The 25,441-nt window shown below is 33.4% G+C and overlaps 3 protein-coding genes across 3 annotated transcripts; 1 reads left to right on the top strand and 2 right to left on the bottom strand.

Moving 5' to 3' along the window:
* Nucleotides 1-1,156: 1,156 nt before the first annotated feature.
* On the bottom strand, nucleotides 1,157-5,379 carry LOC133292749 (inositol 3-kinase). Its single transcript, XM_061491199.1, has 2 exons — nucleotides 4,284-5,379; nucleotides 1,157-1,688 (listed from the first exon to the last, which is right to left on the bottom strand). Exons 1-2 carry the CDS (start codon nucleotides 5,130-5,132, stop codon nucleotides 1,416-1,418), a joined length of 1,122 nt encoding a protein of 373 aa, XP_061347183.1. The 5' UTR covers nucleotides 5,133-5,379; the 3' UTR covers nucleotides 1,157-1,415.
* Nucleotides 5,380-10,589: 5,210 nt separating this feature from the next.
* LOC133292712 (protein MAIN-LIKE 2-like) lies at nucleotides 10,590-11,380 on the bottom strand. Its single transcript, XM_061491147.1, has 2 exons — nucleotides 11,087-11,380; nucleotides 10,590-11,015 (listed from the first exon to the last, which is right to left on the bottom strand). The coding sequence occupies exons 1-2, from the start codon at nucleotides 11,378-11,380 to the stop codon at nucleotides 10,590-10,592; spliced, it is 720 nt and encodes a 239-aa protein (XP_061347131.1).
* Nucleotides 11,381-15,921: 4,541 nt separating this feature from the next.
* LOC133292726 (vacuolar cation/proton exchanger 3-like) lies at nucleotides 15,922-20,501 on the top strand. The gene is made up of 11 exons (XM_061491162.1): nucleotides 15,922-16,247; nucleotides 16,717-16,784; nucleotides 17,690-17,718; nucleotides 17,916-18,112; nucleotides 18,223-18,438; nucleotides 18,522-18,635; nucleotides 18,783-18,899; nucleotides 19,022-19,075; nucleotides 19,220-19,336; nucleotides 19,428-19,524; nucleotides 20,133-20,501. Exons 1-11 carry the CDS (start codon nucleotides 15,945-15,947, stop codon nucleotides 20,189-20,191), a joined length of 1,371 nt encoding a protein of 456 aa, XP_061347146.1. The 5' UTR covers nucleotides 15,922-15,944; the 3' UTR covers nucleotides 20,192-20,501.
* The last annotated feature ends 4,940 nt before the right edge of the window (nucleotides 20,502-25,441 follow it).

Here is a 25,441-nt window from a genome sequence, read left to right as displayed (position 1 = left end):
TTTATAAGTATTATGTTATAGAAAATTAGATTTCTCCTGTCGACCGAGACAAACAACGTATGGGTCCCATTAAAAAATTAGAGGAAAAAAAAACTAAGTGTAGACCCACTCTTGATTGAGTCTGTAGGAAAAATATTTTTGATCCAGTCACGTGACCATCGTAAAACCCTTATTTTATCCATATATAAATAAGGAAGAATCTTTTCTTTGGGAGTTAACATTTTTAAAGGTCAACATTGCGTGTTTGGGGGAAATCAAATGCATTATATAAAATAGGGGTGATAATTTTTAACACTGATATAAGTCATGACACAAACACTATGATAAATTAGTGATTGAGTTGATAAATTTTTAAATTCGTGTCATATTTATATTGGTAAAAATTAATACGAAAAAAAATTGTATTACATTGTATGTCAATATGCAAATAGAAAATTGATTTGTGTTAATCATCTTACATATTATTCGTATTGTGTCGTGTCAATTCATATAATTAGTAATACACTTTGAGATTGACAAATTATTTGTATCATCAACCCTTATAATAAACAACACATCTTAATATTAATAAATTATTTATGCTGTGTCATATCAACTCATAAAATAATTATGAGTCAATCATATTTTCAAATTTATGTCATGATCATGTTATAAATGAATTCGTACTTATATCAAATTGTAAATCCAAATTTTAGCCTCAATCTATAAATACAATCACCACGTGTTATTACTTATTATTCGATAACATTTTCATTCAATTTGAATTTATATATTCAAAAAATTTGTAGGTTGGAGACTTATCGGATATATCTCCTGCTGGTCAATGTTTTCTTGAAATATTCTTATTCTTTTTAGGGTAATACTTCTCTCATTTAATACGAGAGAAGTTTTTTTTCCTACACTAACAAGAAATGTGGAGCTCACAAGTTAAAGAAAAATAAAAAAGACAAAAAATTACAGGCACATCTTTTTATGTCTCACTGACATGAGATAATTATCTCCTACAATTGGAGAAAACTATTTCCCTTCTTTTTAAGATAAAAACTGAGCATGAAAATAATGAGATTAATCAAATAGTTTTATAATTTTACTGTGTAAAAAGTGAAAAATAATGAGGATCTAAATAAAACTTTTTAGTATTCTGTTACTGTCATATATACTCATCATTACTTTTGTAGTGACAATAGACAAGGTACACAACATTGAATGGAATTTCAAACTCTTGATTTTTTTTTGTAAGAGCATTTTATTAGTAATTTAGTGTAAATAAAACTACAATTAGGCTAAACGTGAGACTTGGTGTACAAAAAGCACCATAAAATGAAAGATTACTTCAAGCGAAGCGAGATTTGAGACAAAAAGGAAGGGTGCTGGAGAATTGCAGAAAGATTTGCAGCTCCAAATATCCCACGATGTTAGGGTTTATCATCAACACTTGGAATTGATTCCTCGTGGAGAGAATTCAGTGAAAGTCTTGCCTTCACATTATTATGCTCCACTGCCTTAGGAGAGCTTAGTAGATTCCACTCCGATTCTAGAGTCTGACACATAATTATGGCTTTGGCAGCAACAAGAGATGCATAAAATTGATCTTGATCAGGTGGCTTCCGAAACCCCAGCCACTCGTCTCTTCTTTCTAAGCAGGGAAAGTCCTGCACCTTCCTTTTGTGCATTTCATCCTTTACCATCTGAAATTTAGTATTATATAAATAAATGTTAGGGAAACATCATTACGCCCAACAGATCAGAAAGCATAGATGAAAAGGACAAAGCACGAAGTGAGTGAAAAATACAATATATAATCTGCTACAAACCAAATCTACTTCGGCACCCGCATATGATCATTTCTTCATATTTATTGCTGCAGATTACATACACTTCCTTCAAACTTAACATTTTTTTTTCAACCTTTATTCTTCTTTGATATTCTTTACATTTGATTTTTATGTTTTTCTTCCTTAAGATCGATTAAGTCCTTAGGAACTGGAGAAAAGAAATAGTTCAAAAAGGTGATTACAGTTGAAGTGAATTCATCAATTACAAACTAAACAGACAGACTCCAACTAATAATTAAATTCTTAGGAAAACGTGGTCTACAATGGACCATTTCTGTGCCAAAAAGGAGATCGAAACACTTAGAATTTCAAATTTCTACCCTTTCCAAACCTGCATGTTTCAAAGTTTTATTGGGTGTTTTGGTTTCTAGTTTTAATAAAGGGTAATGTTTTCCTCCTTTCACATGACACAAGCAATTTTCCTACAAACACATAAAAGTGGGCCCATCAATTCTTTTACTTTTCTTTTATTTTAAAAATAGTAACCCCCACAATTGATTGTCTCTATGACATGACCTAAGAATTTTCCTACAACATAATACTTGTTTTTCCCTTTAATAAAATGGGACCATACCCATTCCCCCAACTGAGGCAGGCCCATAATAAAATATTTTTCTCCTGAAGAGATATAAACCACTCCCCACTAAATCCAACTTGCGAGGGGTACAATATCCTTACATATTTGCAAAGGGATTGTTTTCCAGATTCTAAGCTTTTCAGTCATAAAGGAATAGCTTTACCACTACTCCAGGCTCATCCTCTTTCTCTTGGAGAGATCCTCTTTCTCTTGGAGAGATATAATATCTGAAATATTATATGTAACTTATACATTCACATGCTTCAGCAAGTGGAAATTTACCCTTTCCTATTTTTTTTCCTCCCTTTTTTGTCCATGTCTAGATTGTCAATTGATTGAACCTGAGCTTCTAGAGGAGTAAACATACTTTTCGGCAAAGCATTCTACTGTCAATTGATCTTGACTCTTCTAAAACTTTTCTCATTCTGTTAATATGATTTTTCCCCCAAACCTAAGTCATATTATTCCCTGCAAACTGCAACTTAATATTCTTCATAAATATTAGACTTAAAAGTAAACATGCTTTAAAACAACATAGATGAATTGCATAATTATAACCTTGTCCAAACGTGATTGAAATGGTATTAACTTAAGAATACAATTTGTTTACAAATTATTTTGTGTATAATACTTAATACAAATGAACCATAGAAGAAATAAGACATTCAGGATGAACCTAATCCATCAATAACATGTTTTCAGTTGCACATGTGCATTGGAATTAAACAGTATAATCAAATAGCTGTTATCTAAGTATAAATTGCTCATCATCAGCAAAGCCTTTCATTCTCTATGGAAATGATACAAAGGAAATAAAATGCAAAACTGATACATTTGGCAATACTGACATAATAAAACTAGAAAAATGACTCTATAATAAGTAGCAAATAGCATATCCTATGTTTCCAACAAACTGTCTGCATGTAGCAGTCACGTTGAGGATTACATCCCATAAAACAAACTAAAGATATCTGTAAATGGAATTTCCACTAACAAGCATAGCCAGCTCCCATACAAGTCATAAGGAAAAAGTTGAAATTTCATTCAGCTCCATCTTGCGAGAAGTCTAACAGTATCATCTTAGAACTAACCAAACTATTCCTACCTTAAAACAATTCCCCATTCTCTCCATTCTCATTCACCTGCAATTGTGCACCTCTCACATCTTCAACTCTACTTAGTAATTAGTATACGTACTTATTTTATTAACAAACTTCTGAAAAGGAAGTAGGACATATACGATACTAGGAAAATAGTGAAAAGGAACATGTAGCATTCCTTAGGTTTTCTAAGGGCCTATAAATATAAATATCTATTTTCTTCTGGAGATTGCAATATAGTGAATCTGATAGAAGGTTAATCTCTATGAAAACCTCAAACTAATCCATAATAGTCAGTACTTTTCAAACTTCCCCCCCTCCTCTCAATTCATGCCCAATTCACAAACCAACAAATGCTCTTTCTAAAATGCGTTAATCATTTTAGAAAAAAACGTGACTACGGCTTGAACATCTTGGGGGAAACTTCAAAGTAGCAAACATCACATTCACAGGTAACATAAAACAAAGCGCAGTAACACTCCAACAACACAAGTATCCTCATCCTTAAGGGTCACACTACCCTATGGTAGGGTTACATTTTTCATTAACCAATTGTCAAAACTGAATCAACCACTTACTTACTTAAGCACAAATTCAATTAACCATTCATCCAACCAAATAAATTAACCACAAGTACAAATGCATTAACCAACCATTCTATATCTAACATTATAAATTTACAATTCACCTATCCCGATTCCCAAATATTAAGTTCACCATGTAACAAGTTGACATAGTCATCATGATGAAAAAAGAATATGAGAAACAAACCTGAAACAAGCTAAACTCAAGCTTGGGTGGCCCCACTTGTGCCACAGCCAAGGAACCAAAGAAGTTCCCCAACAAGGCAGCATCAGGAACAGCCAAACCCTGCACAACACCGGCAGCAAAACCACCGAGGAAACAGTCGCCGGCGCCGGTGGGATCAACCTGATCCGCCTCAAACGGCGCAACACGGAAGCAACCATCTTTCCAACACACGTCACACCCATCCTTCCCGTGAGTCACCACAACACAGCACCACTTTCTCACCTCCTCCAAATCAACGAACGAGGCCTCATCACCCGAAGCCTTCAGGAACCCAATTCGCGGCAAAAGGTGAAAGAACCCACTCTCCTTCAACCCCACGTGCTTCACGCTCCCATCTTCCGCGTCGAACGTTCGAATCAAACCCTGAACATCCACAAACACTTCATCGCAGATCTCAACCATTCTCTCCAGCGTCTCCGGGAGAATCTCCCCGCCCACCCCGACAGCCATTCCGAACCCGAACCGACCGTCGCGGGGAAGGTCCGATGGCCTGATCGGGTCGCATGATCCGACCCGTTTCAGGACCCGGTCGTGGTGTTCGGAGCCGAAATAGGCGTGGAAGAGGGTTGTTGAGGAAGTGGGGACCACGAGAGGAGGGTGAGCGGTTGTGATGTTGGCGTAGGCGAAGTCAGGGCCCACCTTGGAGACGAGGTGGTAAGGGACAGAGAGGCCGTCGAGGACGGCGGAGATGAAGGAGGCGGCGCCGCCGAGGGAGTGGGCGACGACGAGGCCGTCGCGGAGGAGGACGTCATGGCAGTAATTGCCGACGACGAGGCCCCGACGAGTAATGGGTTTGGTATCTGTGACCATGAGGGAAATGGTGTTTCATGGAAAGGGTTTTATGAATTGGAAGAGTCCATGCAAAGAAGAATCAGAAGCAAAATAAGAAGAACAAAGTGAATGAAGGTTTTTGAATTTAAACTGTGATAGGATGTGTTTGTTTTGTTTTGTGTTGTGTTAAGAGTGGGATGGGACGCGCGCCAGAAAGAAATTTTGGTGTCAATATATAGCACTGTCTGGCTGTGACACCAAGCTTGCCAAACAGTTCTTGACAAACGATATGTGTTAACTGTTTGAGTGCTGAATTTAAATTATAAATAGCATCCACCAAACTTTGAATCAGATTCCACATTTGACTTATGCATGACTTGGATTCGAGATTTTGTGGTCTAAACATTACTATTTCTTTAATTATTGTCAAGTGCTTTGATTAAACTTTCCTGTAGGATCAAAGAGACGTCTCACTTATTACTAAATCAATTCTTCCATGTCAATATTGTTTCACATAAAATTAAATCAGAAATAATTTTTTATTTATTTTTTTTTTATTTTGTGATTTGCTTTCTCGTCGTGTAGTTATCGACTATCGTAAGGACTTTTTTTTTTTTTTTTTTTGAATTTTAAAAATATTATTACACCTACACATGAGATCACTTTCAGTGTTATTTTCTGAGTTGGGTTATAGATTCTACAGAAGATAAAATAGCGAGTAAGCGGATAAAGTACTCATGTGTGGTTTTGATTATTTTAAATGAAATTATTATTTTTTTAAAGTTTTTCCAAAATAAATTATAAATCATGTTTGGTTCAGTTTAAATTTAAAATATAATTAATTTTTTAAAAAAAATTCTCAAAAAATATTAATAATTTTTTCAAATTTTAAAACAAGTTAATCCAAACATGCATAACATTATTTATTTTGTTGCGTATAAAACAAAGTGAATTTAAATCGGTTTACAAGATCAGAAAGATACTTTAAATTAAACTCATGTTATTTGAGTATAACTCTCTATAAAAACCTTAAAAAAATCCTAATAATAATATAAAACAAAATAAATTATATTGCCTATTATTTAAATCTTCCCTACTTTCATTATTTTTTTCACCGTTAGATTGAATTTAAATTAACGATTCCAAAGACCACAAACCTTAAACAAAAATGAATTGTTACATCGATGGCTCTCACATCTTTATCTCTTTTAGGTCCTCCAAGCAACTATTTTCTATCTTTCAAACACAACAAAATAAAAAATAAAATAAAAATTGTTACACTCTTGATCTTACCCCGACTTTCTATTTTTGCTTTTCTCTCTTTTCCTTTTTTTCCCCTAAAAAAACTATAAATTTTCGTTTTTTACATAAATTGGTGAAGGTTGAGCCTTTCCCCCTGACCACCATCTCTCCATCATTCTATTAAAAAGTAAAGGTAGATAATTTTAATATACTAATGAATCAAGCTCACACTTAAGAAGCCTTATAATCAAATTCGATGACGGTTTAAAGGAGAGAGAATCTGAAGTTTTTTTTTTTTTTTTTGGGTATCATACACTAATAATGGTAATTTTGTCGCACATATGATAAAAGCCCATGATGGCTCCCACACTTAAGAGGCATAATCAAATTTAGTTCATCATTTTAACTAACAATTGAATGTAGCAATTGTTTCTACCTAGTAAAATCTGAAATAAGTCGTTTTAAACCCCAATAAACTAGTTAAAAATTAGATTTAAGTCCAAGCTGTAAGTGAGAGGATATATTAATGGCGACTGATTCAACTCATAGTTGCGAACTAGTCACCACCTATTTGCTTTTCATAATGATTGATATTGTGTTTGTCCTGGGTTTTGATAAAGTTGTTTCTGTTCTCTTAGGCAGAAATTTGACAGCAAGGATACAAAAAGTATTTTATTTTATTTTAGTTTAGTTGTGCATGTTTGGAAGAAAGAAAAGATATGTGATCTGGAAATCTAAGAAATATAAAGATTTAAGACCCGTCGATGTAACAGTTTATTTTTGTTTAATTTTATGTTATTTGGGACTGTTAATTTGAATTCAATTTAAAGGTGTAAAAAAGTAGTTAAGATTGAAAGATAAAGATATGAGATATTTTGGCTAAAAAAAAAAAAGATATGAGATATTTTGGGTATCAAAAAAAAGATATGAGATATTTTTGTTTAAGCTCATGGTGTTTGGGATCGTTAATTTGAATTCGAAATAATGGTGAAAAGAATGTGGTGAGAATAGAAAATTTAAATGGTAGGCAACATAACCTATCTCACAATTTCATGAGCAAACAATTATGGGGAATACATTTTTCATATTAGACAAAATTATCTTATTTACATATAAAAAAATGAATGAGACCCATTAAGAAGAATAATAGAAAAAAAGGTCCAAAAAACTAATTATAAAAATAATAAACTTAAGTGGTGGTAACTGGTAAGTGTGTAATTGCTCCTTAATTTTAATCTTCATAATTGGGCCAATCGTTTGAAATCATTTTCTAATGCATATAGAACCAATGCAATAGATCAAGATAAAATAAAAAAAATGCCGGGTGGATCTGAGGTGGTAAATGCTATATATAGTAAATATGGACACCTGTTATCATGATTTTTTATGTGTACATTTTCAGACATATATGGTTATACCTTGTAACTTGTATTAAGATAAAATACATACAAATGTGATATATATATATATATATATATATATATATATATATAACTTATCTAAATATTATTAAATAATATTCTTTCATTAATCATTATCTTAACAGATGATCACTCAATACGTAAGTGGGAATTAAGTGACCAAGAGATGTTAAAAGTTTAAAATCTAAAAGAAAACATATTTATAAGGAGAAATAGTGTTAATATCTGAACAAAGAATAATTTAAAAAAATTTGTTATTATTTCATGGGAATGCATCCTCATAAGTCATATGACATGAGATCAATGAAATTATCTCAACCGTCTAAATATAAATCAATAATAATAATAATAGAATGCATTAAGATAAAAAATAAAAATGTATATAATAATAATAATAATAATAATAATAATAATAATAATAGACACATATAAACGGCTAAAATCCTCTATAATCATATACTAAAAAAAAAAATCCTCTATAATCAACTCATGTCACACACACTTATTTCATACAAACGTGGTCAACTCGCCCACTTGATTAGAGGAGTTACAACGCTTTTAAACGCTTTAAATTGCGTCCTTATACAAATGACTAAAGCCATTTTTAACACGTTTTATTGTTTCGTAGTTGAGGTAAAACAGGCATATATATCCAAATTCCAAACTAATTCTAACACGTTTTATTGTTTCGTGCCAACGAATTTTAAAGGTTTTTTTAAAAGAAAAAAGGGCGAAACAAAGCATATATTTGTCATGACTACATGTTATATTTTCAGTGTTTATAAGGGGAGGAAGTTAAAGCACTTCTCTTTAATCTTTTTTTTTGGTTCACTAACTTGTCTCTTTAATCTTCGAATCCGAACCAAGTGCAGTTTCTTTTTAAAAGTATTATCATCTCATGGTTGAGAATTTTTATAACATATATTATTAAAACTAAATTCTTCAAAGGCTAGGCAGAGCATCGTGATTGATGGATATCTCTGTCTACAAGTCCATTTCCCATAAGACTTTATAAAAAATTTCGATATGAACTTAAAAATAAAATGGATCAATGGACTTTGTTAAAAAAAATATTATGCTAGAAGTACTAATTTATAATTTTCAAAGGAACACACTATTTGGCAAAAAAATTAATTTAATACTTTTTTAATAAAAAATTACGAATAAGTTGTCGTTTTGCAGAAAATTACGAATCTATAGCACCCAAACACGCCCACATGGGGCGTGTTCTGATGGAGAGAGACACGCCCATATGGGGCGTGAGCTTGTGAAGGAAACACGCCCTACGTAGGGCGTGTGTGGTCACGCCTAAGATAAGGCGTGTTCAGTGGGTTGACACGCCCAAATATGGGCGTGAGTGACTAAACTGACTGCTATTTAAAATCCCACCCCCCTACACACTCTTCACAATTCTGTCATTGTTATGCTAAACTCTCTGATAGTTTGCACTTGTTTACTCATATTTTGTTTTATCTTTTAAAATTTTGTTTTTAAAAATGAGTGCGAATTCTGATATTATTCGTGCCGTTCTATATTTTAACGGTAGGAAAGAAGAAGGTCGTCGTGGTGTTATTTTTGTAGGGGAGAAAATGTCATCACGTATTAAACGAAACTCAACGGTTGCTGAGCTGCATCAGAAAATACGTCAAAAATTATGTCTTCAAGACAACCAATTGATCACTCTTGTCACGGCAAGGTTATGGCAACGTGAACAATACATTAGCTTGCAAGTGGTCGATGACGAAGACATCGATATGGTAATGGAAGAGTTCTTGAACCAGTGTAGAAAGGATTTCTTAGAGTTGTATGTGGATACTACAACCGCGGAGGAAGTTGTCATACCAATGAGGTCAGTTAGGTCTACTTCTCCTCTTAATGCATCATCATCTGTTGTTCCTGTTGTTCCTGCTGTTAACATGTCTGAGGAAGATGAACATGACCCTACTTGGGTTATGGATGAGGAGTATGACGAAGATGATGAGGAAAATATTGCAATAGAGGATCGTCTTCTTTTAGAGGATGCGAGTGCATCGGACAATGACGAAGAATGTGGCAGGTCTGGTACTGAACTTCAGCCAGTGCATGATTTGGGGGAGTCTCGTATCGTTGTACATCATGGCACAACATCGAGTCAAGTACCAGAACATCCTGAAGGTATGCTATCAATTAATATACTGACAGTTTGGTTGTTGCAATTTTTGATTAAGAAAATAATTCAATTCTATTATTATTATTACGTAGTACATGTAGGCGATGCACCTGTTGATCCTTTTTGGTCAGAAATTCCACATTACACATATATTGATTGGGATTATCCGAGTGAGGCACAATCATGGACGCAGAGTTCGGGTTCAATCCAGGGTCCTTGGCAATTGGGAGAAAAGTTGTTTGTTAACCAACAATTTACATCCAAAAAGAGGCTCAGATGGCAATCAAGCGCTACCTCATGAAGGAGCATCAAGAAGCAATTGTGGTTGAGAGCACTCCCACAAAATTAAGCATGAAATGTTGTGCACACGTCCAAGGTTGCCCGTGGAGGGTCAGGGTAATTAAACCAACGTATGGTGAAAATTGGAAGGTGACGAAATGGGGTGGGAAGCACAATTGCTTGAATGACCATATTTCTCAAGATCATCGACAACTTGATTCTGACGTTATTGCAGCACTTGTAGTAGGTACGTAATTTCAAATTAAAAAGCTGATTAAAATTGCAGTTGATATACCTGTTGTTCTGTTAATGTTTATATTCAGCTTTTGTGATTCAGAGATGATAAAAAGGAACCTTCAGTGGCCATTTCGCTCGTTCAGGAGAGGATAACGCATTCATATGGATTCAAAGTTTCATATCGAAAGGCGTGGTATGCGAAGCAGAAAGCAATGGCAATGTTATATGGTGATTGGGAGGAGTCCTATGCATTTTTACCCAACTGGTGTGAATATATGCCTTGGTGTAACGCCTCACCTCCTCTGGATTGTGTGCTACTGTAAACCAATCAGCGTATATCTTGTCTAAGTAAGATATACGTAGATCGCCTCCGTGAATGTCTGTGCCCGTAACTGGGGCAGTCCCAAAAACCTCCTCACACATAGCAATCCAATCCAACGCTGTAGATCTGGTAACTGCCTGCCCGTCAGTAGGCAAACCAAGTATACCCGCCACGTCCTGTAATGTAACGGTCATCTCTCCCTGCGTCATATGAAATGTGTGTGTCTCCGGTCTCCAACGCTCAACCAAAGCAGATATCAAGGGGGTATCGATCTGAAGGAAAAACAACAATTATACAAAGTCCACATACGGTAATTTAATTAAGCTATTTGAACATTACATACCTGAACATGACTCATACGTGCCACGTGTATGAACCCAGCCTGTGTCAAATAGTCAGCGACAACATCTGGTATATCATCGTGATGGGGTCCCCCCTGAAGTTTCCCTCTCCTCGTCTTTAACCCCCTAACCGTATCCCCGTTCCACACAACTTGTGAAACGTGACTGCGCTGTGTCCTCTTACGGAGTACCTCCCACCTATATGGACCAGGAAGTACATGCGTACAAGGATCGGATGGCTCAAGATCGCCATCGGATCCAGAGCGCGAGGATTCTGATGAAGACGAATGGGCCATAATAGAAACTACTACAGATGAAAAAGATGTACCCAAATTAGTATTGATATTATATTAATTTACACTAAATAAAATTTAATTGCACTTAATTAAATAGCATTTAACTAATAACTTCAATTGTTATATTAATTTCAATTACATTAACATCATTGACAATTAATTCATTTAACATTACATTATTCTATCAATATATTTCAATACAAATATTAATTCAAATTCAATTTAAATTAATATTGCATACGTTATTCATTCGTCTTTAACCCTAATTATAATGTGGTTAATTGAAAGGTCAATATGTTTGCAAGTGTCATTCATAAAAAAAAATTAATTGTGACAAACTAATTTCTAAGTGTGTAAATAAGTCATAAAACCAACATATACCAATTTAGAAGTAACTAATTAACTTGTAAGTCCATATAATATATAAGTCACATCACAATCTTACATAGGTCACTAATATTTTTCTAACCCCCCTAACAATTAAATAAAGTCACAAATATTTTTCTAACCCCCTAACAATTAAATAAAGTCACAAATATTTTTCTAACCCCCTAACAATTATCTAAGTCGCTAATAACTATCATATATTAATTGCTGTTAATGAAAAAAAAACAATAAATAGGGACTTACATAAGAGAGAGACAGAGCTTCGCTGCGCAAAATCCTCCAAAAGAAATTTAGAGAGAAGGAGGAGGAGGAGGTTTAGAGAGAGGATGGGAGGGTGGAAATGAGGTAAAAAAGTGAAAAACGGATTTATATACATCGCGGATAACACGCCCTATCGTGGGCGTGTCTCTCTCCTGGAACACGCCCTTCCTTTGCCGTGTTTGCTTCATAGCTCACGCCCTATCGTGGGCGTGTCTCTATCCTGCCACACACGCCCTACCTTGGGCGTGTTTCTTTCACAAGCTCACGCCCCACATGGGCGTGTCTCTCTCCATCAGAACACGCCTCATGTCGTGTTTGGGTGCTATAGATTCGTAATTTTTTGCAAAACGACAACTTATTTGTAATTTTTTATTAAAAAAATAATAAATTAATTTTTTTGCCCACACTATTTCTCTAAATGTACTGTTTATCCTTGTTCCAAAAAAAGCATTTAAAGGTTGCTTTTAGTAATATAGGCCACCTTTGATAACTACATTTGCGGTGAACCTTGTTGATTTGATCAAACATGGCACACTAACACGTCAGCATCAATCATAACGGTAAGCTTGTAAATGTTGAAAAGTGCAGACGGTGTGTATTGTGTTCAGGAATGTGAATCTGGTTCCAATTTGACCTCCTTCTTCGTGCATCAGTTTCTTCCTTTCTTTTTCTTTTTCCTTTTCTTCTTTCCTGAATCTTTCTTTCTCTTTCTCTATTCATTGGTAATAATTCAGTTGTTCCGTTGTTAATGGTTGTGTTGAGAGATGATGTTAAATTTTGTCAGAAGAGGAAAGATGCGCATATGAAGTCTTTCAGTCTTAACATTAGAAGCTTGTTACGAGCACAATCCCCAAGACCATCATCAACAGTGTCAAAAGATTACTCCATAAACCAATAACTCATGCAGCGCAAAATAATTAAGTAGGTGGGGTGAGAATATATATTCGATTCTTTCAAATATTATTTTTAATATTTTTTTGAGATGAGTTTAAAGTTTTAATCGCAGAATCCTCCTTGAATTAAACTAATCACAAAGCAATGAATCAATTGTAATATTTAAAAAAAAAAAAATCTACTCCATAAGGAATTTGTGATTCCTACCAAAACTCCTAACAGGACATTTAGCAAGTTATTGATATTGCATATTTTGATGGTTTGAATATTTTCATGCATATAATTGACCTCAGAGTTGGAGTCTTCATAGGTGCACCCTCTGCTCTTTCTACATTCAAACACACGAAATTTATAATATACTATCGTAACATTTACATTCGTTCAATAAAAATACAACATAAGTATTGATATATTTTCTGAAAAAGGGAGAAAAAAATTATATTTATATATTTCCAAAAACTTATAATTTTATTTTAAACAGGAATCATACCCACTATTCAGTGTGACAATAATACCAAAGATATTCTCCCAAACATACGGATGAACCTCCTTCTACCATCTTCAACCGCACCATCAAGAAGATGGCAAGACATGAGCAATTGTAGCTAGGTACTCATCATTGTTGTTAAGAACGAGTATATAAACATAAAAATTTACATTTTTAGTGAAGTGATCGATGTTAAAACGCAAGTAAAAACTCTTTTAAAAAAAATGGATAAATTAAAAATGCCATGTAAAAATATAAAAACGATATAAACACAAAATTTTACTTAAACAAAAAAATTGAACAGGGTCAACTTTTAACCCAAGACCCGATTTTATAATTAAAAAAGAAAATAATTATCTCATGTTGCATGAGATAACAGAGACAAAATAGCGGGTCCATTATTTTTTCTTTTTTCGAAAAAGTAGTGGACCTCACTATTTTATCTCTGTTGCATGAGATAATTATCTCATGCAACATGAGATTAATAGATCCCTTAAAAAAATATCATGTTTCCCATTTTTCCAAATTATAATGCACAATATTTTTTTCTAGCTATTTTTTTTAAAAAAAAAAAACTTAATAGATAACTATAATAAGTAAGTATTTTTTTAAACTCTTTTTATATTTTTGGATTTATGTCTTATATAATTATGTAACTTATAACTTTTAAATATGAAGTTATTTATTTAATTTTGAGTAGTGACTATGTGATATATTTTTTTTTACATGCACATATATAATTTTGTATCTTAACTTTAAATAGTATAAACTTTACGTTTTGTATCTTTTCTACGATTTATGTTTTTACCATCCCTTTCATTTATATGTAGAATTTCGATTTTAACAATATTAATACTCACTCACCTACATAATCATCCACGTAGGCAACCCTTAGCCACACAGGATGAAAATAATATTATAATCCCAGGTGATGGCAAGAACCAAAATCCCAATGTTAAAATTTGCAAGCACTCAAATCCAAAAAATATTAGCGCAAAGACTAAAACTTTAATGAATTAAAATTATAGAGACTAATTATTTGTTTTTATACTTTCATAAAAATCTCAAGTTTAGATACCAAGATAAATTAATAAGGAGATTGATTCAACTAGAATTAATCAAACTATATCAATTAAAAAGGTTTAGGAGTTCAATTCTAATAGTTCATATATATATCTAACCTCACTCTCGGGTATCTCTCTGTTATGTTTTTTTCTTCTTCTTCTTCTTTTCACTTGTTTATTGTTCATTCTTGCAGTCGTAATACTTAACTTTAAATGAGTCCTTAGTTGTTGGAGTTACTAGACATGCACTTCTTTTATACTGGTCTAATGAAAGTTTAACCTTTTTTTACACTAGAAAATGAAATTTATTAGAATTGAAGGGGGAAAGAAAAAAAGAAAGGATAAGCTATCATTCACAAATAAAAAAAGCTAAAAGAAAACAATATCTAAAAGAAATACGTACAACCCAAACAAAAAGAAAACAAGAAAAGGAAACCACAATATAGCTGCTTCAAAACACTCCTTGAACAGTCCCTCGAAGAAACATCCGCACAAGAAAACACAAAGCAACTCATCCTTAGTTTAAGTATAAAGACAACTTCCAAGGTTTAGACAACTCCCACTCTAGACAAGTTACATTATTCCTAAAATTGAATTTGAAGTTGCAATTAATTAATAAATAGAAAAATCAAAACCACACAAGAAAAATCACTTAAAATCTCTAAAGAAATACTTATTTTTTGTTCTGATCAATAGACTAGCTTAAAATAAAATATATACATTTTATACAGAGAAATGATTTATACCTTAAAACTTTAATTACTGATCTAATTTTACATTAAAAAACTAATGTCCATTTAAATTATTTATATAAAAAAAAAATTAAGTTGATTGTAATAAAAAACAAGCAGTGACCAACTTTCCTCACCAACGACTTTCCAAATGTCCAGTATGCAACTCATCTATATATGGTCACGCAACGGAAAATGACAAACTATCCATTTTTATTAAAAAAGCTAGTGGATATATGTACCAGGCATAGGAAGATTCATGTTTCATGGCTTATAGTTAGAGTCTAGAGATCGTGCTGCTCAAGCATGTACGAGGTTCATTAGCAACAATATTCTTTTTCCTTTTTTTCTCACTGTTTCATTTTCTTCACTTTTACCTTTGTAATTTGTTTGTTTTTCTTATTTCCACAACAAAAGTTATAAGAGTTCACCGATCCCAGTTTCCCATGAATAAACCAACATCCATCAACAACAATAAAACACCTATCACCTATACGTGGCTCATGCAAGCAAGAGTTGCGAAAATTCCTCGAAGCTTCACAACATTATATTACATTACATGGCTACACACATTGGAAAGCCACCATATGGCACCATGGTATGCGTATATACAATACATTAAGCACAAAAAATCTTATCTCTATTACACAACTTATAATAAGCTTCTTTTCCTACATATTTAAGCTCATTCATTCACCACCCCAAGAGAGAAAATAAAGCCTTAGTTTCATTCCTCTAAAATGCCAATAAGCAGCACCGACTCAGAGGCCACCACATCGCAAACGGTGCCAATGCCATCCACCATGGATGAGGACTTGGAGAACAACATGGAGCTTTGCAATCCAAAGACACCACAAAACATGTCACGTTCGTTGGTGAGAAAGCAGTCAGAGCTTGTTCTGATCACAAATAAAATTCGGTTCCAAATGCTGCTTAGAAATTTCATGACCAACTTGCAAAAGGTCCTCTTTGGCACTAAGCTTGTTGTGCTTTTTCCGGCAGTCCCTTTAGCTGTTGCGGCAAATTTTTATAGCTTTGGAAGGGTAAGAACCATTCAAATTTCTTGTGATTTCCAACCCACTTTATACACATACCATTTGTAAACCTACATGGATGTTATACTATCTCTGAATTTCACTCAGTTTCACTCAATCTGCACTCTATTTACTTAAACAACACTTCCATTCGCACAGTCACTTTTTTCACACAATTTTATACTCATTAATGATGATGTATAAATTTATGGCTAATAACATATTATTCGATCAACAACTAATTATTAATTATTATTGATTAATAATTTGTAAACCAAATAACACACGTCCTTAATTATAAATTTGTATGTCATTAACTAATATATATAATGTATAATTTTCCTTAATATAATATTTAGATTTTGACTCTAAAATTTAAAAGTTTTATATGTTATAACCTAATATGCATTAAGTACTGTCTAGAAAGGGTACATCATGATTTATTCACAACAAATCTAATTGCTTCTCTGCCACGTAGCCTTGGATTTTTGCTTTCAGCTTGATTGGACTTGCTCCGCTAGCTGAACGTGTCAGCTTCCTCACTGAGTAAGTTTTTGCATGTCACCTCCTAACTCAACAGAGTCACTACAATAATATATATATATATATATATATATATATATATATATATATATATATATATATATATATATGAAGCGGGATCCTTTGACATCGGTGTCGGTTAGTCGAAAAAGATCAATGGTGTCACATGCTTACAAATCAGAGCCATTGATCTTTTTTGATCTAATGGCTCTCAGATGAGATGTCAAATTTCAAATTTGACATTGGTGTCAAAAGATCCTACCTCTATATATATATATATATATATATATATATATATATATATGAAGTTTGATTTTTCCATGTTGCATGAGAATTGAATTATCATGTTATGACTCAACTTATGGTGAATCCCATATTTATTAAAAAATAAAAAAAATAAAAAAACTTTGCCCGCAAATCGAAGGATCGCAATATGAAAAATTCTCCTGTAACATGAGAAAATGTTTTTCCTATATTATATATATATATATATATATATATATATATATAATTATTATAAGGGAATGATCCATTTACAAATTTACAAATTACACTAAATCTGTGTATTACCGATCAAAGTGTAACTTGTAAGAGTTTGTAAATAAAAAGTCTGTAAATATAACATTTCCCGTAATTATAACATTAAAGTTAATTTCTTTTTCTCTTCTCAGTTACTTTTCAAAACCTATCTATGATGTGGAGAGAAAAAAAAAACAACTTTAATTTATAACTATGTATTACCGGTACATAGTTATAAAGAGTAGTTTTAGATAACCTTATTTAAAAGTAACTATATATATATTATTTTTCTTCATATTATGACCATTAGTTATATATTTTCTAACATTCTGTTTTTCTCTTGCGTTTGATTACAACAAAAACTTTACCTGGACCGCACGAACTTGAAGGCAAATTGCATATTACACTGGCCCAACAGGTACCATCATCTATTTTATCTCTCAAAATCTTAAGACACTACAAAAGTTAAAAGAATGAAAATTTATTATACACTAAATTAGCTAAATAATATGATAAAAGTAAATGAAACTAGAGTGGTGCATTGATGAGCTTTACTTTGCATAATATTGCGTGATAAAGGAAACCAATTTGATTTTGGTTTGTGTGGATGTTCAGTTGGAGGACTTCTGAATGCAACTTGTGGTAATGCAACCGAGATGATCATAGCAATATTAGCACTTCACAAAAACAAAGTTCATGTTGTGAAGTTCTCACTGCTGGGTTCCATACTCTCAAACCTTCTCTTAGTTCTTGGCAGTTCACTCCTCTGTGGTGGCTTGGCCAACCTTAAGAAGGAGCAAAGATATGACAGAGTATATATAACTTCTTCCTTCTTGTTTACACATTATGCAAAATTAGTCACTGTTTTTTATTTTTTATTTTTCTAATCAAGTGTTTTGTTATTTAATCATTGAATGAACAGAAACAGGCTGATGTAAACTCACTGCTTTTATTGCTGGGGTTGCTATGCCATTTGTTGCCATTACTGTTCAAATATGCCTTAGCAGGGGGCAATTATTCTATAGCAACCTCTACTCTTCAATTGTCAAGAGCAAGCAGCATTGTTATGCTTCTAGCATATGTTGCATATATCTTCTTCCAATTAAAAACTCATCGAAAAATATTTGATGCACAAGAGGTGATGATTAATAATAATATGATAAAGTTTTAGACTACATAACCACTTTAATTAGGTGTGGGATTTGACCATTTGATCTTCAGGAAGATGAAGATGAAGAGAAGGCCGTGATAGGGTTTGGGAGTGCATTTAGCTGGTTGGTGGGTATGACATTGCTCATATCTGTGCTTTCTGAATATGTTGTGGGAACAATTGAGGTATATATATATATATATATGTGTGTGTGTGTGTGTATAATTTGTAATTATATGATTGTGGCCATTGTAAACTCTGAATTTTCAATGGCATGAACTAAGCATATATTAGATTAATGGGTTTAAATATATCCTTTTATGCTTAACTAGGCTGCTTCAGATTCTTGGGGCATTTCTGTTAGCTTCATTAGCATAATTTTGCTACCAATTGTTGGGAACGCCGCAGAACATGCCGGTTCGATCATATTTGCTTTTAAGAACAAGTTGGTACGGTTTGTCAATTATATATTTTGTTGCAGCATAAATTTCAATTTGTATATAAGCTTAATTTTATTGATTAGTTGGCTTTAAAATTAATGAATGGCGCTGTGTGGTTCATTATAATGCAGGACATATCTTTGGGTGTTGCTATGGGATCTGCAACTCAAATTTCTATGTTTGTGGTAAGAATCAGTTACTATTTTAATGTAATGTTTGTGATGTGTAGAAAAGAATAAAGGTGGTGATGATAATTATAGACAAAATATCCTTCTCCCTATTTTTTTGCAGACACCAACAAATTTTGATTATCTAATAATCAATTTCAGGTTCCATTAAGTGTGGTTGTTGCATGGGTAATGGGTATACGAATGGATCTGGATTTCAATCTTCTTGAAACTGGGTGTCTCGCTTTTACAATTATCGTTACAGCATTCACTTTGCAGGTATGCACAATATCTTCTATATATGGCCACTTTCTTTTTTCTCTTTTCTTTTTTATTTTGTTAATAGTATGATATTATTGTTTTCTTTTAGGATGGAACTTCACACTACATGAAAGGAGTGGTTCTTTTTCTCTGTTACCTTGTCATTGCTGCATGTTTTTTTGTTCTCAAAACTCCACTGATGATCAGTAAGTATATTCCTAGCTGTCACAAGTCATATAACAACTTCAATTTGTTCATCTATTTTAGACTCCCATTTCGAATTTGTACAAAAGTAGACTTTAAATTAAATAGGTCAAGCCTATGATAAAAAAAATCTTAGGTCTGGTCTTATCTGTTAGCATGTGTAGGCTCAAATTATAAGTTTATCCTGACCTATATTTAAAAAATAAAAACTTTTACGGCTTGTTAGCCTGTTTAAGACTATTAAACATTTCATAATTAAAAAAATAATTAAAATAATATTACCTTATTATTCAAAATTATTAAAATAATATTTTTATTTACTTATAGGTCCGACATGTATAAAAAAGCATATGGTCTAATTTTTAAATAGTTTTTTTTTTAAAAAGCCTAGGACTGTTCTATTTGATTATTTATAACAGGTCAAGTTTGTCCTAATATAAACTAAGTCGTAAGTTTCTGTAGACAAACTTAGCCCATTTACATCCCCAGGTCTGATGTAAAAAAAAAAAAAAAGGACTTAGTTATGCTAGCCTGAAGTACTTATCGAATCAATATTTTAGAGTTTTGAATCAAGTGGTTCTTCTTTGACATTTGCATTTTTATGTGACAGACGAATATCCTATGGTCAATTTCGGAGCTAAACCATCCTTTGATGCCATTACCACTTGAGTGGCTTTGTTTCCTTCCCCCATGCTAAGAAAAGCAATGCTACACTATGGATAACGGAAATTCCTCCCTTGGATTACAGAGTTCGCCGGTTGCTGTTCATGGTGAAACTTGTGTGCCAGGCTTTGGCTCCATCATAAACTATTAAAAGTAGAGATCTCGATGCATTGCATAATTCTTTCTACCTAATAAAAGCTTAACAATGACATATTGGTTTTAAAATTGCGCCTCTGTTTTTCATTTGTTTTACTTCACCACATTCCCTCCTTACTTTCTATCGATATCATTTTCCATGTGCACATTTTCATGTACCAGCGAATAAGAATTCCCAGTTGCATGGGATGTAAAAATAAATAAAAAATTACAAAAATGAATGAAGATCGTTGTGTTAATAAAACTGTCTTCGTTATAATTTCTGCACAATATCAAATAAGGTGTTAATATTGTGCTAATATTCAAACCTTACTGCTGCATTATATTTTGATTTTATTTTAGTTTTTGTTAAAAACTAATATCTTCACTATAATCCAGTAAAAACTTATTTTTTTATAATAAATTTTTAAGGTATATTATTTTCAAATATTGTCATATCATCATATTAGTCTTTTAAAAAAATAATTTTAATGAAATTAATTCTCAAAGATAAAAAATAATTTTTAAATTAATGTTTTTCTATAAAAATAGATAAAGTTATATCCTCTCATTTCAAAATAATGTCATTTTGGATTAAAAAAAAGGAAGAATAATTTCTTGTGTGGTAGGAATAAATTAGTCTTACGGTCACATTGAAGCATGTGAAATATTTTATTTAAAAAAAAAAAAAAATCCCATGAGCCCACAATTTCTCTATCTTCAGGAAAATAAAAAAGTTTTCTGCAAAAAAAAAAAATGCAAAATAATTTAGTAAAATTTAAGGAAAGTAAAATTTTTAAAATAGTGTAATTTTTCTTAAACCCCAAAATGGCAATTGTAGCATCCCCATCTCAAGCCGATTAGTTAACATATATATGGTATTAAAATGTCACATAATTTAACATGCGAAAGCGAAAGACTTAATCTAAAACCTTACTTATACATATCGTAATCTTACGAGTTAACTTTTTCCTTTTCTTTGTCACTTGATGCCTTGCAAAGCATAAACTTTTTACTAAATTATTCAAATATACCGTATCGTCTCATACTGATATAGAGTTTCTGATACTATCTTACAAATTATGAAACCATAAGTAATGGTCAATGACCATCAGGGTATGACAATTGGTATCAACCCTGACAGAGTCAAACGGACAGCATAACAACTGTAAATTGGACAATCTCGAGAATAAACCCATCTCTATATAATTCCTGCCAATCAGAAAAATCAGTATAAAATATATATATATATATATATATATATATATATATATATATATATATTTCCCAACGAAAACATAAAATCCATCCATGGGATTAACAACTATTGGCTACATGCCACTACATATCTTTTCATGTACATATTACAAATACATTCATCTTACTGAATAAACATGTACATATATGCCTGATTGTCAAATAAACATACATCATATAAGAATAATCTTTCAAATAACTACAAGCCATGTATAAAAGGCGAATCATGCATAATAACCGCATAATGAACATAACAGAGTCTCCACAAAGAAGGACTATCTAGTCCACTAGGTCAGCTCTGCTAAATTTGAATCACATCCTTAGCCTCATAGGGCTTTCTCACGATCAGCACACCTGCAATCATGTCACCAAGAAGGGGTGAGATAACAAATCTCAGTAAGCTTAGGGTTTATAGAGTATTCCCCATTCCTCAGCCCACTTCTTGCAAGAAGGGCCAGATACAAAGCATAGCATATACATCACATACTGAACATATCAAATGATATGAGACATATATGACCTCTAAGAGCTTAAGTCCTCTAATGGATTAGTCAGCATATGATAGTGACTCCCAAGAGCTTAGATCCTCTAGTGGGATAATCACAATATGTTCACTGTAACATCCCCGTCTCGAGCCGGTTCAATTAACATGCATATGATACATATAATACCCCAAACTTAAGCATTTAATTGATTAATTTTAATTAAATAATTAAGCATATTTTAGTGAGTAAAATTAAGTATAAGGCTTAATTAAATGAATCTGAGTCACTTGGAGTTAAAAAGTGTACTCAGTGAAAATTAAGGGGTATAAATGGGTGTAGGCAAAAGTACCCAAAATATAAAAATAAAATTAGAAACATTCCTAGAAAAATATTCCAGACTTTTGGGTAAAGTTTGGTAATTAATGGAGTTGAATAGATAGACGAACCAATACCCGCTTAAAGTCACTTAACCTATGTTAAGTGACTAAGACACCAAAAGAGCCCCATTTCCCACCCCATTTCCGTCGAGCCAGAGAGAGAAGCAAACAGAAGAAGAAGAAGAAGAAAGGAAGAGAGAAGAAGAGAGAGAGGAGGGAGGAAACCTTAACCGTTTTGGGTGATTCAAAAGCCTAAACCACTTTAAATCTTCCCCTCTTTCATAATCCAAGCTTGGTTCTTAGTGGGGAGTGTTGTGTTGTGAGATTTTTTCTCTCAAAGTTCCGCCTCTTTGTGAGAATTTGGGGGTTTTGGGAGCTTCAACCTCCATTGGAGCTTGAGGAGCCATCAATCCTTGGTTGTGCGACCATTGGTGGTAAGATTCTAACCCTTGAACCTTGTTTTCTTGGAAAATTTCATGGTTAGGGTTTAATGAATAGTGTTTTAGGGTTTTTATGAAATGTTGAGTAGATTGGCTATGTTCAAGGAAGAATGAGGCTTAGAGTATGTTGTGAAAAATGCTAGGAATAACATTTAATCGGTAGAAATGAGTTTATAATGTTATTTTAGTATGCTTTGATGTTTGGATAAATCTAGGCTTGGAACTATGGATTTCCTTGCATTGTTAGCATTGTTTGATTGTATTCCTTGTGTTGATAGAAATGAGGCAATAGGACCAAGTGGAGTGACCAACCCTTGGGGTTATGTGCAATTGAGGAAAGCTCAAGAGCAAGGTAAACCTTTGGACCTTGTGGTTGATCCCATTGAGTGTTCCACCATACTCCGTTGAGGAGAAATGGTTTATGAGATGTGATATGTAATTATGATAGTAATTGTATGCTCATGCATTGATTCATGCATTGATACATGCTATGATTGATTGATGATTATTGGTTGATGTTTGATTGTTTAAGAGTAATTGAGGAATGGTTATAGAAGTAGCAATAATGAATGAGGTAATGGTTGAGGATTGTGATTGAGGTTATGAGTGATAGTATTATGATGAGGATGATTGGTAGGAACTTCCCTTGGAAACAGCCCTATGTGGATCTCCATGTGGTTAGAGCCTAAGAGGAACAGCCCTATGTGGATCCCTCTTGGAGGTTCCTAGATTGAGGAAAGGACTTCCCTTGGAAACAGCCCTAGGTGGATCTCCATGTGGTAAGAGCCTAAGAGAAACAGCCCTTTGAGGATCTCTCTTGGAATAGATTGAGGAAAGGACTTCCCTTGGAAACAGCCCTATGTGGATCTCCATGTGGTAAGAGCCTAAGAGAAACAGCCCTTAGTGGATCTTTCTTGGAAGTCCATGTGATGCTTGTGGATAAGAATGTGTTAAGCTATTATGATTATGTGTACATCGAAGTGGACCTTAGGGTGGAGTGATCTCCAAGGACCTCTGGTTTACTGTGATATATTCGTATATCTCACCCCGTGTTGTGGGGCATCATTTCAGGTACTGATAGAGGTGAGGTTGGTCGAGGCAAGAAGCGTGAGTAGACTGTACCTGATAGCTGGACATGTTGAGTTGCATGCCATTTAGCATTGCTATATGTATATTTTGATGTCATGTGATGTATTTTGGAGGACTTAGTGCATGATCATTGTAGTAGTAATGGGTATCTGATACATGGTTACTTGCTTTGATCATGTTCATTTTGTAGCTAAGTCCTTTGGCATGTATATGAGATTTGTAATTAAGACATGATGTAATATTGTAAGTAATGAAGATATTTGTGTATGATGATTACTGTAAGTTAAATGAATGAATGTATTTTTATGTATTGGATATGTTGAGCTGGAAAGTCAATTAGGTACCTTGTGCTAAGTTGGGAAACGTTGAGAAAACAAAGATTATGTTGCCCAATTTCCGTTAAATCAATGATGAGAGGATGAGAGTTAAGCAATGATATAGGGATATCACAAGCTTGTTAAATAGGTTGTAAAATGTGTAGGATTGATTCCCCAAGAAAGATGCATGAAAAATATGAGTATAGGAAATTGCCCAGAAGAGGGGGCTTAAGCCTGCAAATGGAGGCTTAAGCCTGCTCATGGGGCTTAAGCGCCCTGATGCACCTGTGAAGACCAAAAGCTTTCTGCCGCCTGGGGCTTAAGCGCGCTTAAGCGCCCTTGGTGGCCAAAAAATGTGAATTCCCTCTGTCTGTGGGCGCTTAAGCGCCCTGGAGCGCGCTTAAGCGCCCTGCCCGCGTAGTTTTTCAGCATACACCTGAGTTAGTAAAATTGTCATAACTTGAGCTACAGAGCTCCAAATGAGGAGCGGTTTGAAACCACGCGTAGCTAACGAAGAGATCTACAATATAGTAGAAATTGTGAAATAAATAGGAAGTAAATTAATGGTTTATAAATGGAATAAGAACATGATGTTAAGCTTAATTTATCTGATTCCGCAAGGTAATATGGTTATGATCACGCAATTGGCTATTTTAAATTCGGCGTCGTTTTAAAAAGAAAAACTTATCTGGATTTTAATTGAGCCAATGTGATTGTAACTGCGCTTAATATCATAATGCGATGTTAACAAACCGATTCTAGAACGGGGCGTTACAATACAAACAGAAACAGCGAAAGACTTAACTTGCGAAAATACGAGTTAACTTTTTTCTTTGTCTAGTTTAATTCTTATTTGACGGAGACGAAAATCGGACAAAGTAACCTCTGTAAATCGGAACCAAGGAGATTTTTCTTAGACTTTTAACACAATGAGAATGGTTACTTACTCCATTTCAATCCAACAACACATAATAAGCCTAAGACACCAACCATATGAATTTAACACATCAAAACTCTCCAACACCCCTTAATGGTCGAAAATCAACAGAAGGTTTTTAGGAGAATTTTTTTAACTTTCAAACAAATCCAAGCTTGCTTTCACAATACTATAATCATAATCAATCATGACTCATACTCCATTCCATCAAATTCAAAT

The sequence above is a fragment of the Gastrolobium bilobum genome, unplaced genomic scaffold (genome assembly GCF_033153095.1).
Source record: "Gastrolobium bilobum isolate Gb01-03AN ecotype WA unplaced genomic scaffold, APGP_CSIRO_Gbil_v1 utg6105, whole genome shotgun sequence".
NCBI classification, from domain to species: Eukaryota; Viridiplantae; Streptophyta; class Magnoliopsida; order Fabales; family Fabaceae; genus Gastrolobium; species Gastrolobium bilobum.
This window is presented reverse-complemented; position numbering and strand designations above follow the sequence as displayed.